The 19,818-nt window shown below is 39.7% G+C and overlaps 1 protein-coding gene across 5 annotated transcripts in view; it reads right to left on the bottom strand.

Moving 5' to 3' along the window:
* Nucleotides 1-1,959: 1,959 nt before the first annotated feature.
* RAD50 (RAD50 double strand break repair protein) overlaps nt 1,960-19,818 on the bottom strand; it is a 233,741-nt gene continuing 215,882 nt past the window's right edge. For all 5 annotated transcript variants that reach the window (XM_073802508.1, XM_073802509.1, XM_073802510.1 and 2 more), the window contains 4 exons: nt 6,885-6,970; nt 6,202-6,344; nt 3,758-3,891; nt 1,960-2,307 (listed from right to left, as the gene is read on the bottom strand). In XM_073802508.1, coding sequence (XP_073658609.1) covers nt 2,121-2,307; nt 3,758-3,891; nt 6,202-6,344; nt 6,885-6,970 — 550 coding nt within the window. In that variant the 3' untranslated portion in view covers nt 1,960-2,120. The remainder of the gene's footprint in view (nt 2,308-3,757; nt 3,892-6,201; nt 6,345-6,884; nt 6,971-19,818) is intronic.

Raw genomic sequence — 19,818 nt, 5'->3', positions numbered from 1 at the left:
AAATAACTTTGTTTCATTTGCCTATATTTATCTTGTATTGCCTTGTCATTCCTTGTTGCAATGGCTAGAGCTTTCAAAAGTATGTTGATAGAAGCTACCTGTTTTTTTTATTTAATGGAAAATATTTCATCTTTTGCTATTAAGATGACTGTTATTTTTTAATTCATGACAAATAACACTAAAAATATTTTTATTCTTTGCAAAAGTATGAGTTTACTAAAGCTAGGAGATGTTGAATTTTATCAAATAATGGTCAGTGTTAGGTGTCTATCAGAATTTTTCCCCTTTGGCTTTATTATGGTGATGATTTGTAAACAGTTATCTTCTGAAATATTCTTGCATTCTTGGGATAAAGACACCTTGGTTATTATGTATGTTTATTTTAATAGATGATTGGAATTGATTTGTTCTTAATTTATGAATTCTTGGATGTGTCCTCTGAGTGAGATTGGTCTGCTGTTTTTTTCTCATGGTACCTTCGTTGATATCATGCTAGTTTGGCTAATAATGGTGATTTTAGTTTTTCAAAGCTAATTAGGATGACTGAACATTGTCAGTCAGTGGACAAGAAGCAGGTGGCTGGAGTGGTGGCTCTGCTGCTTGGCCCTTTCATCCATGGACTGGGTAAGGGTCTGGATCAGACTTTCTCAACCAGCATCCTTTCTGTGAACCACAGAACATAAAAAATGATAAGTAACCTTTTTTCAATTGTCTCAAGGATAGTAGTAACTCGTATATTACATACACAGAAATTGATTATATATACAGTGGATAGTGTGTTAGTTTTCTATTGCTGCTGTAACAAATAAGCACAAACTCAGCAGCTTAAAACAAGTATTATTCTCTTATGTAATTCTGAAGGCTAAAAGTCTGAAAATCAGTATACTGGGCTAAAAGTCAAGGTGTCAGCAGGGCTGGTTCCTTTTGGAGGCTCTGAGGGACGAGTCTGTTTCTTTGCCTTTTTCAGCTTCTAGTGGTTGCCAAGTGGTTCTTGGCTCCTAGTGATTGTGCCACATGACTGACAGACGGACTCTAAAAGTCTAATTCGAAAGTGCATCACTTGGTAGCATTCTGTGTGGAATGCTTGTGAAAGGCTTCAAGTTGTCAGCTGGCAATTCCAGGGAAAGGGTATGATTAGGCTCTTATTAGAAACAACATCTGGAATGAAAATGAGGCCTGCTTTTCCAGGTCTGCTTGGATCCCACGGGGAGCCAGTTTTGACTTTGAGCGAGCTCTGCTTTCCTTCCACACCAGAGTTGCATACTTGGAGAGCAATCGGGATTCATGGTAAGGCCAAACTGATAAATAGCATAGACATATGGGGAAGTTACAGACTCCTTCATGAATGCAGGTCAGGCCCCAAGTGAAGAGAGGCCTTGCTCTTGGGCAGAGCTTTCCAAACGTGGATGTGCACAGTGGGGAACTTCCTCCCTCTAGAAAGAGCCCAGGTTTGGATGACTACCTAGTAGGGATATGTGGGGAGGGAAGACAGTGGGTATTGAGTTAGATAATTAAGGTTCTTTTCAAACCCTGAAGCCCCCATTCGACTACTTCAAATTTTAGTTGGGGAAACTGAGGCCCTGAGAGGGAGAGGTCACTTACCCAGATTTATAAAGTTAAGAGCAGAGCCAAATATTAATATTCAGTCATTTCTGTCATCTTCAGATATTAATACTGATAACACAGTTTTTTAAACCGTATCCAAAGAAATAAATTTACAGGTAACACTTAACACTGACTTTTTAAATGCCCAAGCCATAAAGTATCCAGGCAGAGAACTGCTTCTCACTAATGCTTTGAGAAGTGAAAGGCGAGTAAGAAGCTTCAGGTCCCACAGACTCCTTCATCAGTGCTAGGAAGGGAAGCAGGGAAGCTGAGTCCAACTGTGCTGCTGTTGAGCCCCACAGGCCTGTCAGAGGCTGCCTGGAGGGGGAATGAAGTTCAGCGAATCAGTCCAAATTCCATGTGAAACAATTTTAATGATTTTCGAACCTCTCAGACATTAAAAACCCTAGACACAAGGCTCATTTGAAAGAACGTATTTTCATATTGACTCAATACCAGAAATAAGCAGTTGGCTGAGGACCCATGTTTCTAAGGCATATAAATCTTGAATGTTTTTAATGAACATTAGATCCTAGGGAACTAATACTGCATTTCACGATCTCTGAGCACTGATCAATGTTCTTCTTAATCCTGTAGAATTTCTCCACATATTCAGAACGCCCTAAGAGCTCCACAAAATCTTCATCATGAGTGATCACCAGAAGCTGGAAGTTACGCTGCTGTGAGCGACTTTTTATTATCCTGAAACAATATATTTATAACATTTTATTACTAAAGAACATAAATAACCCTTCCTTTTATTTGAAAAAAGCACTGAGAACCTTGTCAGACACATAAATGTATGCTGTGTGTGATGACCAGGTTTTTCCTGTGCTGTGTGAGTATCAGGGAGGGCCTCTGACAGCCCTGCAGGAAGTGGCGGGGGGAAGGGGGGTGTGGATCCAGGCCTTCAGCCCAGCCAGGTAGCAGTCCCATCTCCTCTCCAGACAGTGGGGATGCATGACTCTTCACTCAGGTCTGGCTTAGAGACTGGTGAGAATACATGATCTAGTTTATTCTTAAAGCAGGTGGAAATGTTTAATTGAGTTTTCCTTAGTATCTGTGCTGCTCAACTTTTGGGGTCTGATTATTCTTTTGCCTGGGGTTTTCTTGACCTGATACTAGTTTTCTCTGGAAGAAAATTACATTAAAAAAAAAAAGACAAAGACTACAGGCAAGGGGAATAACACTGTGAGCCCCACTGCCTTCTTAGGAGCTGGGTCTACTTAGAATTCTGCCACCAACAGTCACTGGATGCATCATTGGTATGACACACAGGGGGCCTGAGTGGGTGTACTGAGAACATTTTTGCTCGTTATCTATGTGCTGAGGTAGTTACGCGTCTGAGACTTGAAAGACTTTTTCTTTTACCTAACCACTTATTTATCCCTTGCCTGGAGCTGGATGCACTTAGGTTTCAAAAGCACCAGCCCTTACTTGTTGGTCACACGGGACCACTGAGAGATGGCTGGAGAAAGGTGGCTCTGTGGCTGCTCAAGTCTCCTTCTGGTTCCATCCCTGCTATCACACAGGAAATGTTTTCCCTGCTAGAAGGAGTCTGTCTGGAGCCAGAAGTACCCAAAATAGCTTCTCTACCTCACAGAAAGTGCCTTTCCTCTGCCAGCACAGCCCATAAGCAAGGGCTGCCTATCCCTAGAGCGTGCACCCACCACAGGTGAACTATGGTAAAAAGTGTATGCAGTTCTACCCCCTGGATTCTACTTCACCACTAATACACTTTCTGAGTAAGCACTGTCATTCCTCATAGATGCTGACACACGTGAGAAGCTGGGGAAATAGTCTAAAACCCACTGTCACTACCGTTACCACCTAGAAAGGCTTTAGCAGGGAATGCTAACTCCTGTACAGGACATGTGGGCCCCTCTGGTGGGTTTACAGGAAAACCAAACCAAGCCAGGAGACCCTCACCATGGGTTTCCCTATGAACACTCTTGGGGAGATGCAGGATGTGTCTGGGGTGGCTGTTCACCATGTAGTTCTTTTTTTAAGCATCTGAAGAATTACGATCCAGGTAAAGCCTAAGGTCTGGCAAAACCAGTTTCCTCAAGGAAGACACATCTGCAGAGGATTTTCATCATAGAATTCTCTTAACCTTACTTTCATAACTTGGCCCCAAATTTGAGATACTTACTCAACCAGAGCATGTGCAAGAGATTCAATGTTTTCTCGGTCAAGATTTGTCGTTGGCTCATCCAAAGCAAGGATGCCACAGTTTAAGCAGAATGTTTCAGCCAGGGCTAGGCGAATGATGAGTGAGGCTAATACCTGGAACAAAAGCACCAGAGCTTAGCTGCACTGCACATTTTTCTCATTCACCTTAGAAAAGCAGGCAGACCTGGCATAATGTCTTTAGAAGGGAAAGGTGGGGCAATGTCACAGGATCACTGACCTTAGGTAAATCACTGCTCTTTTGTTTGGGAGAGCCTGGCACTGTGACCAAACGCTCATGCCGTTCCAGAAGGTGAACTATCATTTGCATTATCTCATCCTATCATTTGCAATGAAATACAATGCTAAAAGCAGTGCTGACCCTGCACAAACACCTCACATCAGCTACAACAAAACTTCAAATTACAGACTTGAATCAGAAATGCATTAACATTTATCTGTAACTAGTAATTTTAATAATGCTATAAGATTAACAACCTTAAAAATTCATGACCTCGCTATTTTCCTGATAATGAGATTTGTTAGAAAACTTAGACATAATACATTTTCCAGAGCCTCACAGACACCTTTTCTCTCAGAGACATCTTTAAATCTCTATGTTCTGTGAGATCTATGGCTCCCAAAGAGGCACCACTGCTCTAACCCACACTTAAATGTTTATGTGTATGATTCTGGGGGGGAGAGGGAAAGGAAGGGAGGGGAAAAAGTACCAGGAGTACAGAAGTATGGTTTTATTTAAGCTTGACTGTAGGAAATCCAAGCAACCCAAACTATGAGGCACTTTTGTGGTTAATAGAAGCCTAATACTAAACTAGGCCACTGCTGAAGCCATCTGAGGGTACAAGGGACAAAGAATTAAGAGTGAAGAACTAGTTTAGGAAGTATACACTACTTTCTGTGTGAGATGTAATGCCCCCTCCACCACCCACCCCGATTTGTGAATGAAGGAGCATCAGTGGGTGAGTTAGTGATTTTAGAGCAGTTTATAGCTTTGCTCTGACGCTGGCCCTTTGGGGATGGGCACTTCTGCTGCCACCTGCACCACCACCCACTCAGAGTGGGATATGACTGGAGCTCCTGGCCCACCTCTACCAAACCATTTGTCTATTCTGTCACCCAACACCAGGGAAGCAATTACTGCTAATTAATTTTTATAATTTGGAGTAGCTATAGGAAATCTGCTTTTGTTCAGAAAGTATTTTTAATCCAAACGGACATGTTTCAAACCATTTTCTCATTCATAATTACCACAAAAAATCATCAATACAAGTAGGGGATACTGCCTGTAGATCACAAATTTGTCATTTTTGCAGACTATGATTAAGATAATAATCTGCAGATGCCTTATAAGTTGGTATCAGCTGTCCGGGTTGATGACAAAATGCATACATGCATAGAGTGTCTTTAAGCAAAAATTGCAAACCTTTTATGAAAGTAACTCTGATAATGTGAGCATCCGTTTCTGGAACTATAAAATTTTGTTAAGAAAATCAGGGGTCCAGAGATGTTATCAAATATAATGTTCTGCTTCTAATCTGAAAGGAGGAAGCTCAAAAACCTTTAACATCTTTTACAAACCAGTGCACAGTGAAAGAACCCAGCCTTGTACCCTAAGGATGCAGGTCCCACTTTCCCAACTCTTTGAAACTTTATTCCTCTGTGCTCTACATATCCAACCCAGGCTATCCTCCCAGAGCTTCCTGTAGAGCTAGATGGTCTGGCCCAGCACTGAGTCCCTGTGTATGTGGTGGGGGGGGGACAGAGGCACCTGTGGGTATCAAAGCCTTTGACCCTGGCAGACCCTTCTTTTAGATGGTCCTCAGGCCCAAAGGCTAGGCTGGGAGTGGTGGTGAGGACTCAGTCCTATGATGAGGCTACCTTCTCAATTAGACTCTCACTTATTGTAATGCCTCATCTGGCTCAATCTAGGATCTGGTTTGCTAATACTGTATGTCACTGACTAAAAGATGCCCTTCCCCCACCCTTTGACTTCTCTGAAATGAGGATGCATCTTACAATTACAATTGAATTTTTTCTTTCTTGGTGTCACATAAAATAGTGGTGTGTCTATAACTGATAACCCAGTAACCTTATTCTCGTAAGGAGTGCTGTGGAACAATGAATGGTCTTCAACTTCTTGGTTTACATTTAGGCTATCCTGTGAGACTGTTTCAGGCCCCTCTTCTAAAAACCTACTTTACATAATGTTGCAGGAAATGCTGGTTAGAATTGAGAGAGTGTAATGAGAGTGACCGAGCCTGATTCACTTTCCATGGCAGCAAGGAGTGCTATAAGGAGCTTCCTACCATTCAAGGGCAACTTTGGGTGCTTCCACTGCACTAACAATGATTCCTCTTTTTCAATTCTCTGTGTACAGGTGGTTCCCTAGGCTCCTGAGATACCTGCCTTTTGTCCAGCACTGCATCGTCCTCGCATATCCAAGGGTGTGTCTCCCTTTAGCATCACCACTCGGTAGTTGTAATTCCGCCTTTTATCAGAAGCTGATACATTTTCATCGGCATCAGATCGAATTTCTATGTATTCAATATCTGACACAGAAAGAAGAAGATTTTAGGGGAACCTACACTCTGCAGCCTTTTCTCACTTGCAAACCTTATCAAAGTAAGTTACAAGCAACATGCGAGGCTGACATTACCAGAGGAAAACACTGGCTGGCTTGGAAACTTTTTCTCTGGTGATGAAGATTCCTGGCCAGAAGCAACCAGATGCCCCAACCCTCAGTCTCAGAGGTGCTTTTTTCTTAGTTCCCCTATTAAGAGTTTCCTCCTGATGGTTTTCTTCTTATCACATTTTGGCTTATCCCTATCTGCACTTCGACAGAACCTATTACGTCATCAACTAAATATAATGTGCACCATGGCCAAATCTGTAAGTCCTGTCAGGCTTTGGAATAGAAAACTTTGCATTTTTTTCTTGCTAAGAATTCTAAGATAAGAATTCTTAGAAAATCGGAAAGAGATGTTCAGAGAGGGGCCCAGAGGTAATACTGGCATGATGAGCAGTCTTATGAGGGAAGAGCTGGATACAGGGCTTTAGAAAGAGCATTCATGATACACCATGTTAATTACCTTGTCCACGATAGGTACTTCGCCAAAGGTCACGAATAATTTTGTTGATTTCTTCCATTTTCATACTGTGAAATTTCATTATTGCTCTGGAAAAAGCCATTGATACTTTAAAGATAACATATTATAACAATAAATTTAACAGTATATATTAAAAATATGCAATGTATAATAATGTATATAATAAGTAATATCATGAGATAAATTCCCCAATATTCTCAATGATAAAAGTAAAATATAGTAAGAGCTGGAAAAAATAAACAGAACCAAAACCTTGCTATTGGCTAGTATGGCAAACTCTCAGGCATATATAATTCCAGCACTCTGGAGTCCTTATCCTTCTCCATTTTCACTCTCTATGATATGACAAACACTCCCTTAAATGCTCAAATACTGTGAAAACTTCTGAAACAATTTTTTAGGAGACATTTCTTAGGCTTAATGGAAGGACTCTTTCCACTGATACCAACTGGTTATAGGAAGCCCTGCTGAACAGATGACAGTGAGTTAAAGAGGGGACAGGAGATGTACAGGGTCCCTTAGTCTATGGGAAAATAGGTGAATCTCTGGAATTGCTGCCCTTTTTCTCTTCTATTATTATTAAGGTTGACCAAAGTCAACCTCTTAAGCTGCTTTTATTTCTCAGATCTGTGAGCTTTTTACCAACCACAAGTGTTGGTTCGGAGAGGGTGATAAAGAGGCTTAAGCTGAGCTGAGCCTCAAAACTTTTATTTTCCCTTCCTAGTTGAAGATTCAGAAACCCTAACTCCAAATATGTGCATTAACTTTCTTTGACCATGGCACCCCTCTACCCCCAAAACACTCTTAAAATACTAGTAGTTTCGAAACACTAAAAAGAAGAAAAATGTCTGTAAAAACAAAAGTAGCCTGTCAAAATCTAACACTGTTCTTACTAGAGTCACCTTTAGTCAAAAAGCCCTTAGGTTATTTGGAAGTGGGTTTATGAATTAATAAATGTTGCACCAGTCACAAAAAGGCAAACATCACTGCCATTACCATGCAAAGGATGTGAGGCGGACATACTTCCATTTACAAGTCTCTTATCTGATATATACAAAAAAAGAAACTGAACGTAATGCTACTGCCTCTGCAGAATCATTTCATGATCTTCCGGTTTACCAGCAAAAGAGAAAGAAATGACTCAACATAAATACATTTTAAATATCAGATGAAAGGACTGTGAAGTAATAAAAACCAGAAAAAACCATATTCCGCTTGTTGATGAGAATGCAACAAGTCTCCATTTTCTATTTTATACATCTATCTCAGTCTCAGATTTTATACTTCTGTCAAAAAGACAGAGACACAACTTCTAAGTATTTGTTTTAAAAAAAAAAAACCTCAGAGAATGTTCTTGAGACCAATCAGGTAATGCTTAGCTTTACACATTATGATCTTGATTTTTCAAATGACTTTTCAAAAATGTCATCTTTCCATTCAAGTTAAAAATCTTCCATAATCAACATAAATAAGCACTCCCAATGTGGAGAACAAGCTCCAGGTGGGGCACAGATGTCCCAGGTGCACACACATAGCCTACACCACAGCTCCCTGGTACAACAGAGGTGGTGCATCCTCGCCCATGGGTAGGTCTGCTGAGAGACAACAATGCAGGAAAAAGCTCTAGTCCTTAGAGGGATCCAGACTCACCAACGATCATGGCAGACAGAGTGGATGCCCACTACTGTTGGCTGGACCATTCACTTATCTTTGTATCTTATCTCTCTGCTAATATGGAGCTTACAACCCCACTGTGCAATGATTACAGTAACTACATTAATCTACTTGAAGGAATAACAATGTAAGTGGCTACTAGTGATGAGCATTTACCTTATGTAAGGTACAATTATGCTAAATAATCATATTTTATCTCATTTAATCCTTACTACAATACTGAGAGTTAGATTTGGTTATCTCCATTTTACCATTAAGAAAATTGAGATTCTCTAACAATGAATTTTCTAAAAAAGAAAGAAATCAATCCCGTTTACAACAGCATCAAAAACAATAAAGTACTTAGGAATAAATTTAAGGAGGTGAAAGATCTCTACTATGAAAACTACAAGACCCTGATTAAAGAAAATGAAGGCAAAAATAAATGGAAAGGCAGGAATTCCCTGGCACTCCAGTGGTTAGGACTCTGTGCTTTCACTGCTGAGGGCATGGGTTTGATCCCTGGCCAGGGAACTAAGATCCTACAAGACACGCAGCAGGGCCAAAAAATAAAAAAATTTAAAAAAGGAAAGGTATCTCATGTTCATGGATTGGAAGAATTAATATTGTTAAAATGTCAATACTACCCAAAGCCATCTATAGATACAATGCAATCCATATCAAGATTCCAATGGCATTTCTTACAGAAATAGAAAAAAACACTCCTAAAACTCATATGGAACCATGAAAGACCCCAAATAGCCAAACAAACACTGAGAAAGAACAACAAAGCAGGAGGTATCACACTTCCTGATTCCAAGCTATACTATAAAGCTATAGTAATTAAAATAGTATGGTACTCCCACACACCTATGGACAATTAATCTATGACAAAGGCGGCAAGAACATACAATGGAGAAAAGACAGTCTCTTCAATAAGTGGTGCTGGGAAAACTGGACAGCTACATGTAAAAGAATGAAATTAGAACATTCTCTAACACCATATACAAAAATAAGCTCAAAATGGATTAAAGGCCTAAATGTAAGACCAGATACTATAAAACTTCTAGAGGAAAAACACAGGCAGAACACTCTGAAATAAATCACAGGGCTTCCCTGGTGGCGCAGGGGTTAAGAATCTGCCTGCCAGTGCAGGGGATATGGGTTCAATCCCTGGTCCGGGAAGATCCCACATGCCATGGAGTAACTAAGCCCATGCACCACAACTACTGAGCCTACGCTCTAGAGCCTGCGAGCCACAACTACTGAGCCCAAGTGCCACGACTACTGAAGCTCATGTGCCTAGAGCCCATGCTCTGCAACGAGAGAAGCCACCGCAATGAGAAGCCCGTGCACTGCAACGAAGAGTAGCCCCCACTACCCGCAACTAGAGAAAGCGTGCGCACAGCAACAAAGACCCAACACAGCCAAAAATAAATAATAAATAAAAACTAAAAAAAAAAAAATCACAGCAATACCTTTTTGGATCCATCTCCTAGAGTAATGAAAATAAAAATAAACAAATGGCACCTAATTAAACTTACGAGCTTTTGCACACAAAAGAAACGATAAAACGAAAAGACAACCCACAGAATGGGAGAAAATACTTACAAATGAAGCGACCAACAAGGGATTAATCTCCAAAATATACACATAGCTCATACAGTTCTGTATCAGAAAAACAAACAACCCAATCAAAAAGTGGGTGGAAGATCTAAATAGACATTTCTCCAAAGAAGACATATAGATAACCAAAACACAACAGCCAAGATGCTCAAGGTCATTAATTATTAGAGAAATGTAAATCAATACTATGATGTATCACACCTCACACTGGTCAGAATGGCCATCATCAAAGTCTACAAATAATAAATGCAGGAGAGGATGTGGAGAAAAGGGAACCCTCCTACATTGTTGGTGGGAATGTAAATTGGTACAACCATTATGGAGAACAGTATGGAAGTTCCTTAAAAAACTAAAAATAGAACTACCATATGATCCAGCAATCCCGCTCCTGGGCACATATCTGGAGAAAAACATAATTTGAAAAGATACATGCACCCCAATGTTTGCTGCAGCACTATTTATTGACAAAGGAATGGATAAAGATGATGTGGTACATATATACAATGGAACATTATTCAGCCATAAAAAAGAATGAAATAATGCCATTTGCAGCAACACAGACCTAGAGATTTTCATACCAAGTGAAGTAAGCCAGACAAAGAATGACAAATATCATATGATATCACTTACATGTGGAATCTGAAAAAACAAAAAACAGATTAAAATGAACTTATTTATAAAACAGAGAAAGACCCACAGATGTAGAAAACAAACTTACAGTTACCAAAGGGGAAGGGGGGAGGGGAGGGATAAATTAGGATGATGGGATTAACATATACACACTGCTATATGTAATATAGCCAACCACAACGACCTACTGTATAGCACAGGGAGCTATACTCAATATTTTGTAATAACCTATAAGGAAAAAGAATCTGTAGGGGCTTCCCTGGTGGCACAGTGGTTAAGAATCCGCCTGCCAATGCAGGGGTCACAGGTTTGAGCCCTGGTCTGGGAAGATCCTACATGCCGCAGAGCAACTAGGCCCATGTGCCACAACTGCTAAGCCTGCACTCTAGAGCCCGCGAGCCACAACTACTGAGCCCATGTGCCACAACTGCTAAAGCTTGCGTGCCTAGAGCCCATGCTCCACGACAAGAGAAGCCACCAAAATGAGGAGCCTGCGCACCGCAACGAGGAGTGGCCCCCGCTTGCTGCAACTAGAGAAAGCCTGCACACAGCAACAAAGACCCAGTGCAGCCAAAAATAAATAAATAAATAAATTCATATATATATATATATATATATATATATATATATATATATATATATATATATATATATATATAAAGAATCTGTAGAAGAGTATGTATAACTGAATCACTGTGCTGTACACCTGAAACTAACACAACATTGTAAATCAACTATATTTCAATATAAAAAAAAAAGACTTACAAAAAACCCCAGTATGGTACTGGCATAAAAACAGACAAACAGACTAAGAGAACACAATCGTCAGCCCAGAAATTAACCCAAGCACATATGGTAAACTAATATTTGACAAGGGAGCCAAAAATACTCAATGGAGAAAGGACAGTCTCTTCAATGATGGTGTTGGGAAAATTGGATATTCACATGTAAAAGAATGAAACTTGATCCCTATTTTACACCACTCACAAAAATAAACTCTAAATGGATCAAAGCCTTAAATGTAAAACCTGAAACTGTGAAACTCCTAGAAGAAAGCTCCTTGACATGGGTCTTGGTAATGATTCTTTGGGAATCACACCTTAACGCACAAGCAACAAAAAATAAACAAGTGGGACTACATCAAACTAAAAAGTTTTTGCACAGCAAAAGAAACCAACAACAAAGTGAAAAGACAACCTACAGAATGGGAAAAAATATTTGAAAACCATGTATTCGATAAGGGGTTAATATCCAAAACCCATAAAGAACCCATAAAACTTGGAAACAAACAAAAAATCCAATTTAAAAATGGGCAAAAGACCTGAATAGACATTTTTCCAAAGAAGTTATACGAATGGCCAACAGGTACATGAAAAAAGATGCTCACAGTCATTAGGGAAATGTAGATTAAAACCACAATGAGGGACTTCCCTGGTGGTCCAATGGAAAGAATCCGCCTTACAATGCAGGGGACGCAGGTTCGATCCCTGGTCAGGGAACTAAGATCCCACATGCTGTGGGGCAACTAAGCCCATGCGCCACAACTAGAGAGAGAAAACCCACACACCACAATGAAGAGCCATTGTGCTGCAACAGAAGATCCTGCGTGGTGCAACTAAGACCTGATGCAACCAAAATAAAATAAATAAATAAAAAATCTTAAAAAAAAACAAAACACAATGAGGTATCACCTCACACCTCTTAGAACAGCCATCACCAGTAAGAGATAACAAATGACGGCATGGGTATGGAGAAAGGGAAACCCTTGTGCACTGTTGGTGGGATGGACTGTAAATTGGTACAGCCACTGTGGAAAACAGTATAGAGGTTCCTAAAGAAATTAAAACTAGAACTACCATATGCTCTAGCAATTCCACTTCTGGGAATATATCCAAAGGAAATGAAAACACTATCTTGAAAAGTTATCTGCACCCCTGTGCTGATAGCAGCATTGTTTACAATAGCTAAGACACGGAAAAAATCTAAGTGTCCATTGTTGGATGAATAGATAAAGAAGATGTGAAATATATACCTATATGTATCTATATCTATATATATCTATATCTATAACATATCTCTATATACAGACATACACATACATACATACAATGGAATATCATTCAGCCATAAAAAACAAGGAAGTCCTACCATTGGGGACAACGTGGATGGACCTTGAAGGCATTATGTTAAAAGAAGTAAGTCAGACAGAAAAAGACAAGATCTCACTTATATGTGGAATTTAAAAACAAAACAGGGACTTTCCTGGTGGCGCAGTTGTTAAGAATCCGCCTGCCAATGCAGGCGACATGGGTTCAATCCCTGATCCAGGAAGATCCTACATGCCACAGAGCAACTCCTGTGCACCACAACTATATATTGTAGCATTATCTGTAGTAGCAAGCATTTAAAGGCTTCCTAATATGTCTATCAGTGGTTAAATAAAGTAGGTAATATCCATTTTATAGACTATTATGCAGCCATTAAAAATAATGAGTGATTTACATATATGAACATGATTTTCATCACATGGTAAAGTGGAAAAAAAACCAACAAAAAACACCTACAGTGTGATACTATTCACACAAAACAAAAAAGATTTGTGTGTACATACATGAAAAAGCACTGTGAAGGAAATGAAAATATGTCACCAATGTAATACTACTTAAGTGCTGAATAAATGTTAGACATTGTCACGGAAATGAACCGAAGCCCCAGCTTGAACCATGTTCTGTGATTTGCAGAATAATGGAGTAGAGGAAGCATAAATATCTGTAATACAAGGCTGAATGGGTTAAGTGGCACAAAATATGGTGTACAAAGGAAGGAAAAAATTACATGTTTGGGAAGGGCTCTATCAAGGTAACATTCAAAGGACGAGAAACAGCATAGTAAAATGCAAGGTGTCTTAAAGGAACAAAATTATTCAGTTTGGTTAGAATATAGTGAGTAGTGAGATGAAATGGGGAAGGCCAGGTGTGGAAGTCTTTCCTAAAATTAGAAGAGAATAGCTACCACCACCTTTAAGAAAATTAACCTGGTAGAAGTTTAACAGGGGTGGGAGGGATAACGAGATGGGGGAAGTTACCACAGTAATACAGGTAAGAGTTAAGGAGGGCTTGACTTAGGCATGGGCTGTGGAAGAAAAGCAGCTCTGAAACAGAACTGTGCAGGAACCCTGTGGGAGCTGACTGCTGACTGAACTATACAGACGCAAAGATTAACCTAACACACTTTTTAGCACTTGGACTTACAGGTAACTAACATTTAAGAATGACCTTGAAGGTCCATGACCTCTAGTAAACTATCATTCTGCTGAGGCAAAGATATAAATTTCCTGGGCTGGAAACTATTGTAGGTAAGTGGTCATCTGGCTGGTTGCATCAGCACCACCATGTGCCTGGAGTGTGCATGTCATTCAGTTAAATGCACATAGTACTAACTCATATTAAGTGTATGTTTTGTGAAAACTGACTCCCAAAATAAAATGAAAAGGTCTAAGATCTAAGAAAACAGTGATTTATAAATCAATCTTATATTTAAATATTCTTAAGAATCTGAAAAATTTCCTTGAAAATTTCAGTAACAATCTGTTGCATTTTATGAGGACAAATGATGGTTTTAGTGGTATTTATAATTTTGGTGATCCATGGAAGTCTTAGGATGTGATCCTCACAAATGACAAAGGCCTAATATATTTACTGTTTTAAGGGAGGCACAATGAGGCCAAAAGGCAGAAAGACAAATACCAGTGAAACTATTCTATATGATACTATAAGGGTAGTCACATGTCATTAAACATTTGTCTAAACCCACAGAATGTACACCACGAGTGAACCCTAATGTGAACTACAGATTTTGGTGAGTATGATGTGTGAATGTAGGTTGTTCAAATATACCACTCTGGTAAGGGATGTTGATAGTGGGGTAGGCTATGGTTGGGGTGGGGGGAGGCAGAGATATATGGGAAATCTCTGTACTTTCTGCTCAATTTTGCTGTGAATCTAACACTGCTCCAAAAAATAGTCTATTTAAAAAGGAGAGAAAGGGGTATGCACTAGTGTAGTATGTAGAGCTGTTTTCATCCATGCCCCTCCTTCCTTCTTCACACAGACACCTCCTTTGAATGCCAAGCTAACTATATACTATCCTTCAGCACCTCTTTGCACTATGGCTTCTGCCCCAGCAATTTCTAGATGACTTTCCTTTGTGTTCTAAGCTAACTGCCTCCACACTTGGACCTGTGATGAAAAGCTTCTGCAAGCCTCGGAGTTATCTACTTTCTAAGTACACATGGGTTCTAGCTTGATGTCACAAATGAAGCATATTAGGCATCCCCAGGACAGTAGTTCAGGGTTTTTACTGCTGCCCTGCTCTGAGGTCATTTTTAAAATCATCTCAAGACTTAGTCATTACCAGAGAACTGAATGCCTGAAAAAGAGTCATTAGACCAAATGTCATTAGGTCATTAGTCATTAGGTAGACCAAAATCTCACCTGCCAGGAAAAGACCCTTCCAGCTCTTACATCTTTCGTATTTTAGCCATCTCCAGGACTCAAACTACTGAGGAAGGTTAGTTACCATTTTGCAAAATTTGAACTGGATTTCCTCATGTCTCAAGCTATTTCAGTAAATAAAATAATAATTAGAAGGGCCAAATATATGTGTGCCTTCCTAATAAAAAAAATTCATAAGTAGGATAAAAACAAATAAGTTCATGAAGATTATCCAAGCTGGACAAAAGCAGTAGAGAAGATTATACTTACAAAAGACATTTGCCAACAGTATTATCCTTATCTTTGTATATAAAATTGTACCAAACTATGAGATATACAGGTTGCCAAAAAATTGGCTAAGATCAATTTTGATTGAATACTCTTCCCTACTGTAGTTACCACCGTGAGAATTTCCTATCTCCCTACATTTAGGTCAGCGGAAGCCCTCTAGTATAAAGGAAGTGATATGATGAGTATCACATTCTACTGAGTATCACGTTCCAAACTAATAGTGGTTTTTATTACTTAGCACAATTTAAAATCCCTAACTTGCCAAACTTAAGTTGCACATTTAAAAGAAAAATGTCTTTTTCTGGATAAAACCTTTAAGACTATTAAACGAATTTCCTGAAACACTTAAAACTGTTGAATTGCTGTATTTCCTTTAGCCAAACTCCCAAATATCAGCTTTTAAAATTCAGGCAATGGGTCACCCACTATTAACACAGTGCTTGATAAATATTTGGTTAAGAAAACCTGCGAGTGTGAAATGCCACCAGCTATCATTTGGTTTTGTAATCTACTTATTTGATGCTACAGGGGCTGCTAATGTGAAACTGTACTGTATCCAAGACAAGATTAGAATGGTGGCCATGAGGTGAGTCCTGGTTAAAGGCCTCACCCCCAAGCTCTGCTTGAGTGTAAGAAGCCAGGCTCTGAAAAGACTCAAAGAGAGTTGGCTGCCTTCGACGCAAAACTTACATGTTTCCACTGAGTCTCAGAAGAAATATGACTTAATGTTCAACATTCCACATTTGGGGGAAAATGACAGTGGAACACTTTGGGGATAGGGCAGAACAGTGTACTTTGATATATTCCAAAATCACTTAATTTTAATTGATGTCTTCTTTTAAGGGGGTGGATAAGGGATAATAAATTCTAAATAATGGATGTTTTCCCCCTTCTTATCTAGTGTGTCTCTGACCATTAGCAATGCTTACAATCAGTGATTGTTTTAGATGATTACTAATAACAGATGGTAATCAGCTTTTCTTGAAAATGCACTGCTAATTTCCTGTGTTACCTTGAATAGACAGATGAATGCAACAATTACAATGACTACATGCTTCTTCTAAGAGGTGAAACAATATGGGAAATTTTGGACCTTACTTTCTTCTAGGTGAGAAGGCAAATTTAAGGCTCACAGTATAAACCTTAAGAAGATTTGCAAGCATAAGCCCACAAACACTCAATTTTGGAGAAATCGGTACCACTTCTTTTCTTCTCATTTAGAAGAACGCATCTGATAACCAGATAACAGAACTCAGTAAACAGCCTGACTTTGTTCCTTAGGCAAGCCTAAATTGCTGGAAAGCACCACTGTACCTCTCCACCCCCACAAGCTCCTGGCTGGCCCCATCAAGCTCCCTCACATGCCCTCACTCCGCTCAGTGTGATGCCTCTATGATTGAGGCACTTCTCTCTACTGAAAGGCCCTTCCTTCATTATTCATGGCCCAGGTCAAGTATAGACTATGCAGCACCTACCATGGTCTCCCCTATTGAACAGTTACCACTTTGCAGGAGGGACAGGGTATGATATTTCTGTCTTCCCAGAGTCCGCCAAGAGAAGACAGAACAGGGGTTTTTGAATGAACAGGTGCCTTATTGAGGGAATTCCTCTTGTTCCTGCTGTCAATGGCTCTCAGGGTCTGTAGGGATAGCAGGAGGGCTCCTAGGTATAGTTTTCTATTTAGTTAACACATGAAACCCCAGGTCTGCAGGTCAGTGTACTAAGAGGAAGAGCTACCTTGTAGCAGAATATGTGCACATAAAATTTAAGACAAAACCAACCTACATAATACCTAACTTGGCCCCTCTTGTCCCCTCTAGTTAGCACTCCATTTTTCTGCTCCTCTTCACAGAATTTTTTAAAGAATTATCTATACTCACTGTCTCCATTTCTTACCACCCATTCTCTCCTCATCCAACTCTAAGGCTTCAGTTCCAACCATGCCACTGAGATTGCTCCCCAAAGTGATGAACACCCTCCATTTTATCAATTTCAAGGGTCACTTCTTAGTCCTTCATCTCATTTGACCTCTCAATAGCATTAGACTCCTGAAATACTTTCTGTACTTGGTTTTCAAGCTACCACGCCTTTAAAATTTTTCTTCTACTTCATCAGCTACTTTTTCACTGCATTTGTAAACATCGTGAGTTTTGGGACCCTTCCCATCTCTATCCACAGTTATTCCCTATGTAATCTCATTCCATGGCTTTAAATACTACAGATATGATGATAATTCCTAAATTTATACATTTCCCCTGAGCTCTAGACTCCAGATTATACATCCAACTGCCTGCTTGACATCTCTACTTAGAAGTCTACAGGCACCTCAAACTTAAAGTGTCCAAAACAGAACTCTAGATTTTCCCCTCCCCAACCTTGCCCATTTTAGGGAATGGGAATTTGCTTTCCCAACATCCTACTGGTCAAGAAAACACATGTAGGATCAATTCTTCTTTCTTTTGCTTTTCCTCCCCTACATTCAATTCAGAAGCAAGGCCTGTCAACTCTATCTGCAAAACAAAAATGGAGTCCATCTACTTTTCTCCATTTCCACTGCTACCATCCTACACCAGTCCACCACTCTCTCCTGGGTGCCCCTATAATGCATTCTCCACACGGCAACAAGTGTGATTTCTTCAAACTATGAATCAGATTACGTTACCTCTCTGCTTCAAACCATCCAGTGACTTCCTATCACACTTAGAATAAAATCAAATTGTTAACCAAGGCTGCAAGGCATGGCATACTCTGGGAACCATCTTCCTCCGACCTTATTCCCCTGCTCACTATACTCCAGCCACGCTTGCCTTCTTCCTATTCCTTGAACACCTCATGTTTGTACTGGTCTTAGGGCCTCTGAATCAGCTACTCTCTCCATCTGGAATGCTTGCATCTCAGCTTTGTGCATATCTTGCTTCCTCTCATCAATCAGGTCCTAGCTTAAATGTCACATTCTCAGAAAGATTCTGCCTTAGAAAAGGCCTAAAGTAGCCCCTCAGTTATTCCCATCACCATAGTTAATTTTCACTGTTTATGGATTTATTTCTTAATTTTCTGTTTCTTCATCCCTGTATACTTAGTGTACAGTATCTAGAACAGTAGAAAACATGTAAGCACTCAAATCTTAATTGAACAAAATCCTAATACATATGACAATATATATTATGCACATACACACTTTGCTAAGGAGGTATAAAATATATAAAAATAAGTTGACTATTGTGGCTCTAAACCAGGAAGTATGAGTTAATTAACAGTTAGGAAAACTTTCTATATAAATATTGGTATTAGTTTTTTAAAGGTTAAAAAAGGGTGGGGGGGACCATGGTAGCAGCACAGCAGAGTGGGAATATAAAGGCCTTAGTTCTGAGATCTAATTTATCTCAACCATTTAGCTGGGTAATCTTGGACAGTCTTCTTAATCTCTCTGATGAATACTTGCCCTTTACAGGTAGATGCCCGAATTCAATTAGATTATGGCTAACACATATTAAGTAATGAATTAATATTAGTATCTCCTCTGCAGAGCCCCCGCCATTGAGAAATTTAGTCTTAAAGCATGTTTAAATAGAAACAACAGAAACCTACGTTTTCTTGGTCAAGTTCCTTAGTGCTCTTAAGAAATAGAGAATTTAACAATATACATTAAAGAATGTAACACTGGGACTTCCCTGGTGGCACAGTGGTTAAAACTCTGCACTCCCAAAGCAGGGACCCTGGGTTCGATCCCTGGTCAGGGAACTAGATCCCACATGCATGCCGTAACTAAGGGTCTGCATGCCACAACTAAGGAGCCTGCCTGCTGCAACTAAGACCCAGCGCAACCAAATGAATAAATAAAAAATAAAGAATGTAACATGACAAAGAAAGCTGGACTAAATGGCCTGTAAATTCCCCTTTTAATTCTGACTCTATACTGAATGCTATAATGGACTTAAAAAAAAAAAGGGGGCTTCCCTGGTGGCGCAGTGGTTGAGAGTCCGCCTGCCGATGCAGGGGAACTCAAGAAGTAAAAAGAACTCAAGAAGTAAAAAGGCTTCTAAAGGCATATATACCTATAGCTGGAAAGACTAAAAGGAATTATGGAATTTTTTTTTTAAAAAAGACAAATGTTATGTATGAATAGTCTACGAGGCAAGGAATTTTTTTTGGCCGTGGCACAGCATATGGGATCTTCATACCCCAACCAGCGATCGAACCCAAGCCGCCTGCAGTGGAAGCGC

Source organism: Tursiops truncatus, chromosome 3, assembly GCF_011762595.2.
Source record: "Tursiops truncatus isolate mTurTru1 chromosome 3, mTurTru1.mat.Y, whole genome shotgun sequence".
Classification (NCBI taxonomy): Eukaryota; Metazoa; Chordata; class Mammalia; order Artiodactyla; family Delphinidae; genus Tursiops; species Tursiops truncatus.
This window is presented reverse-complemented; position numbering and strand designations above follow the sequence as displayed.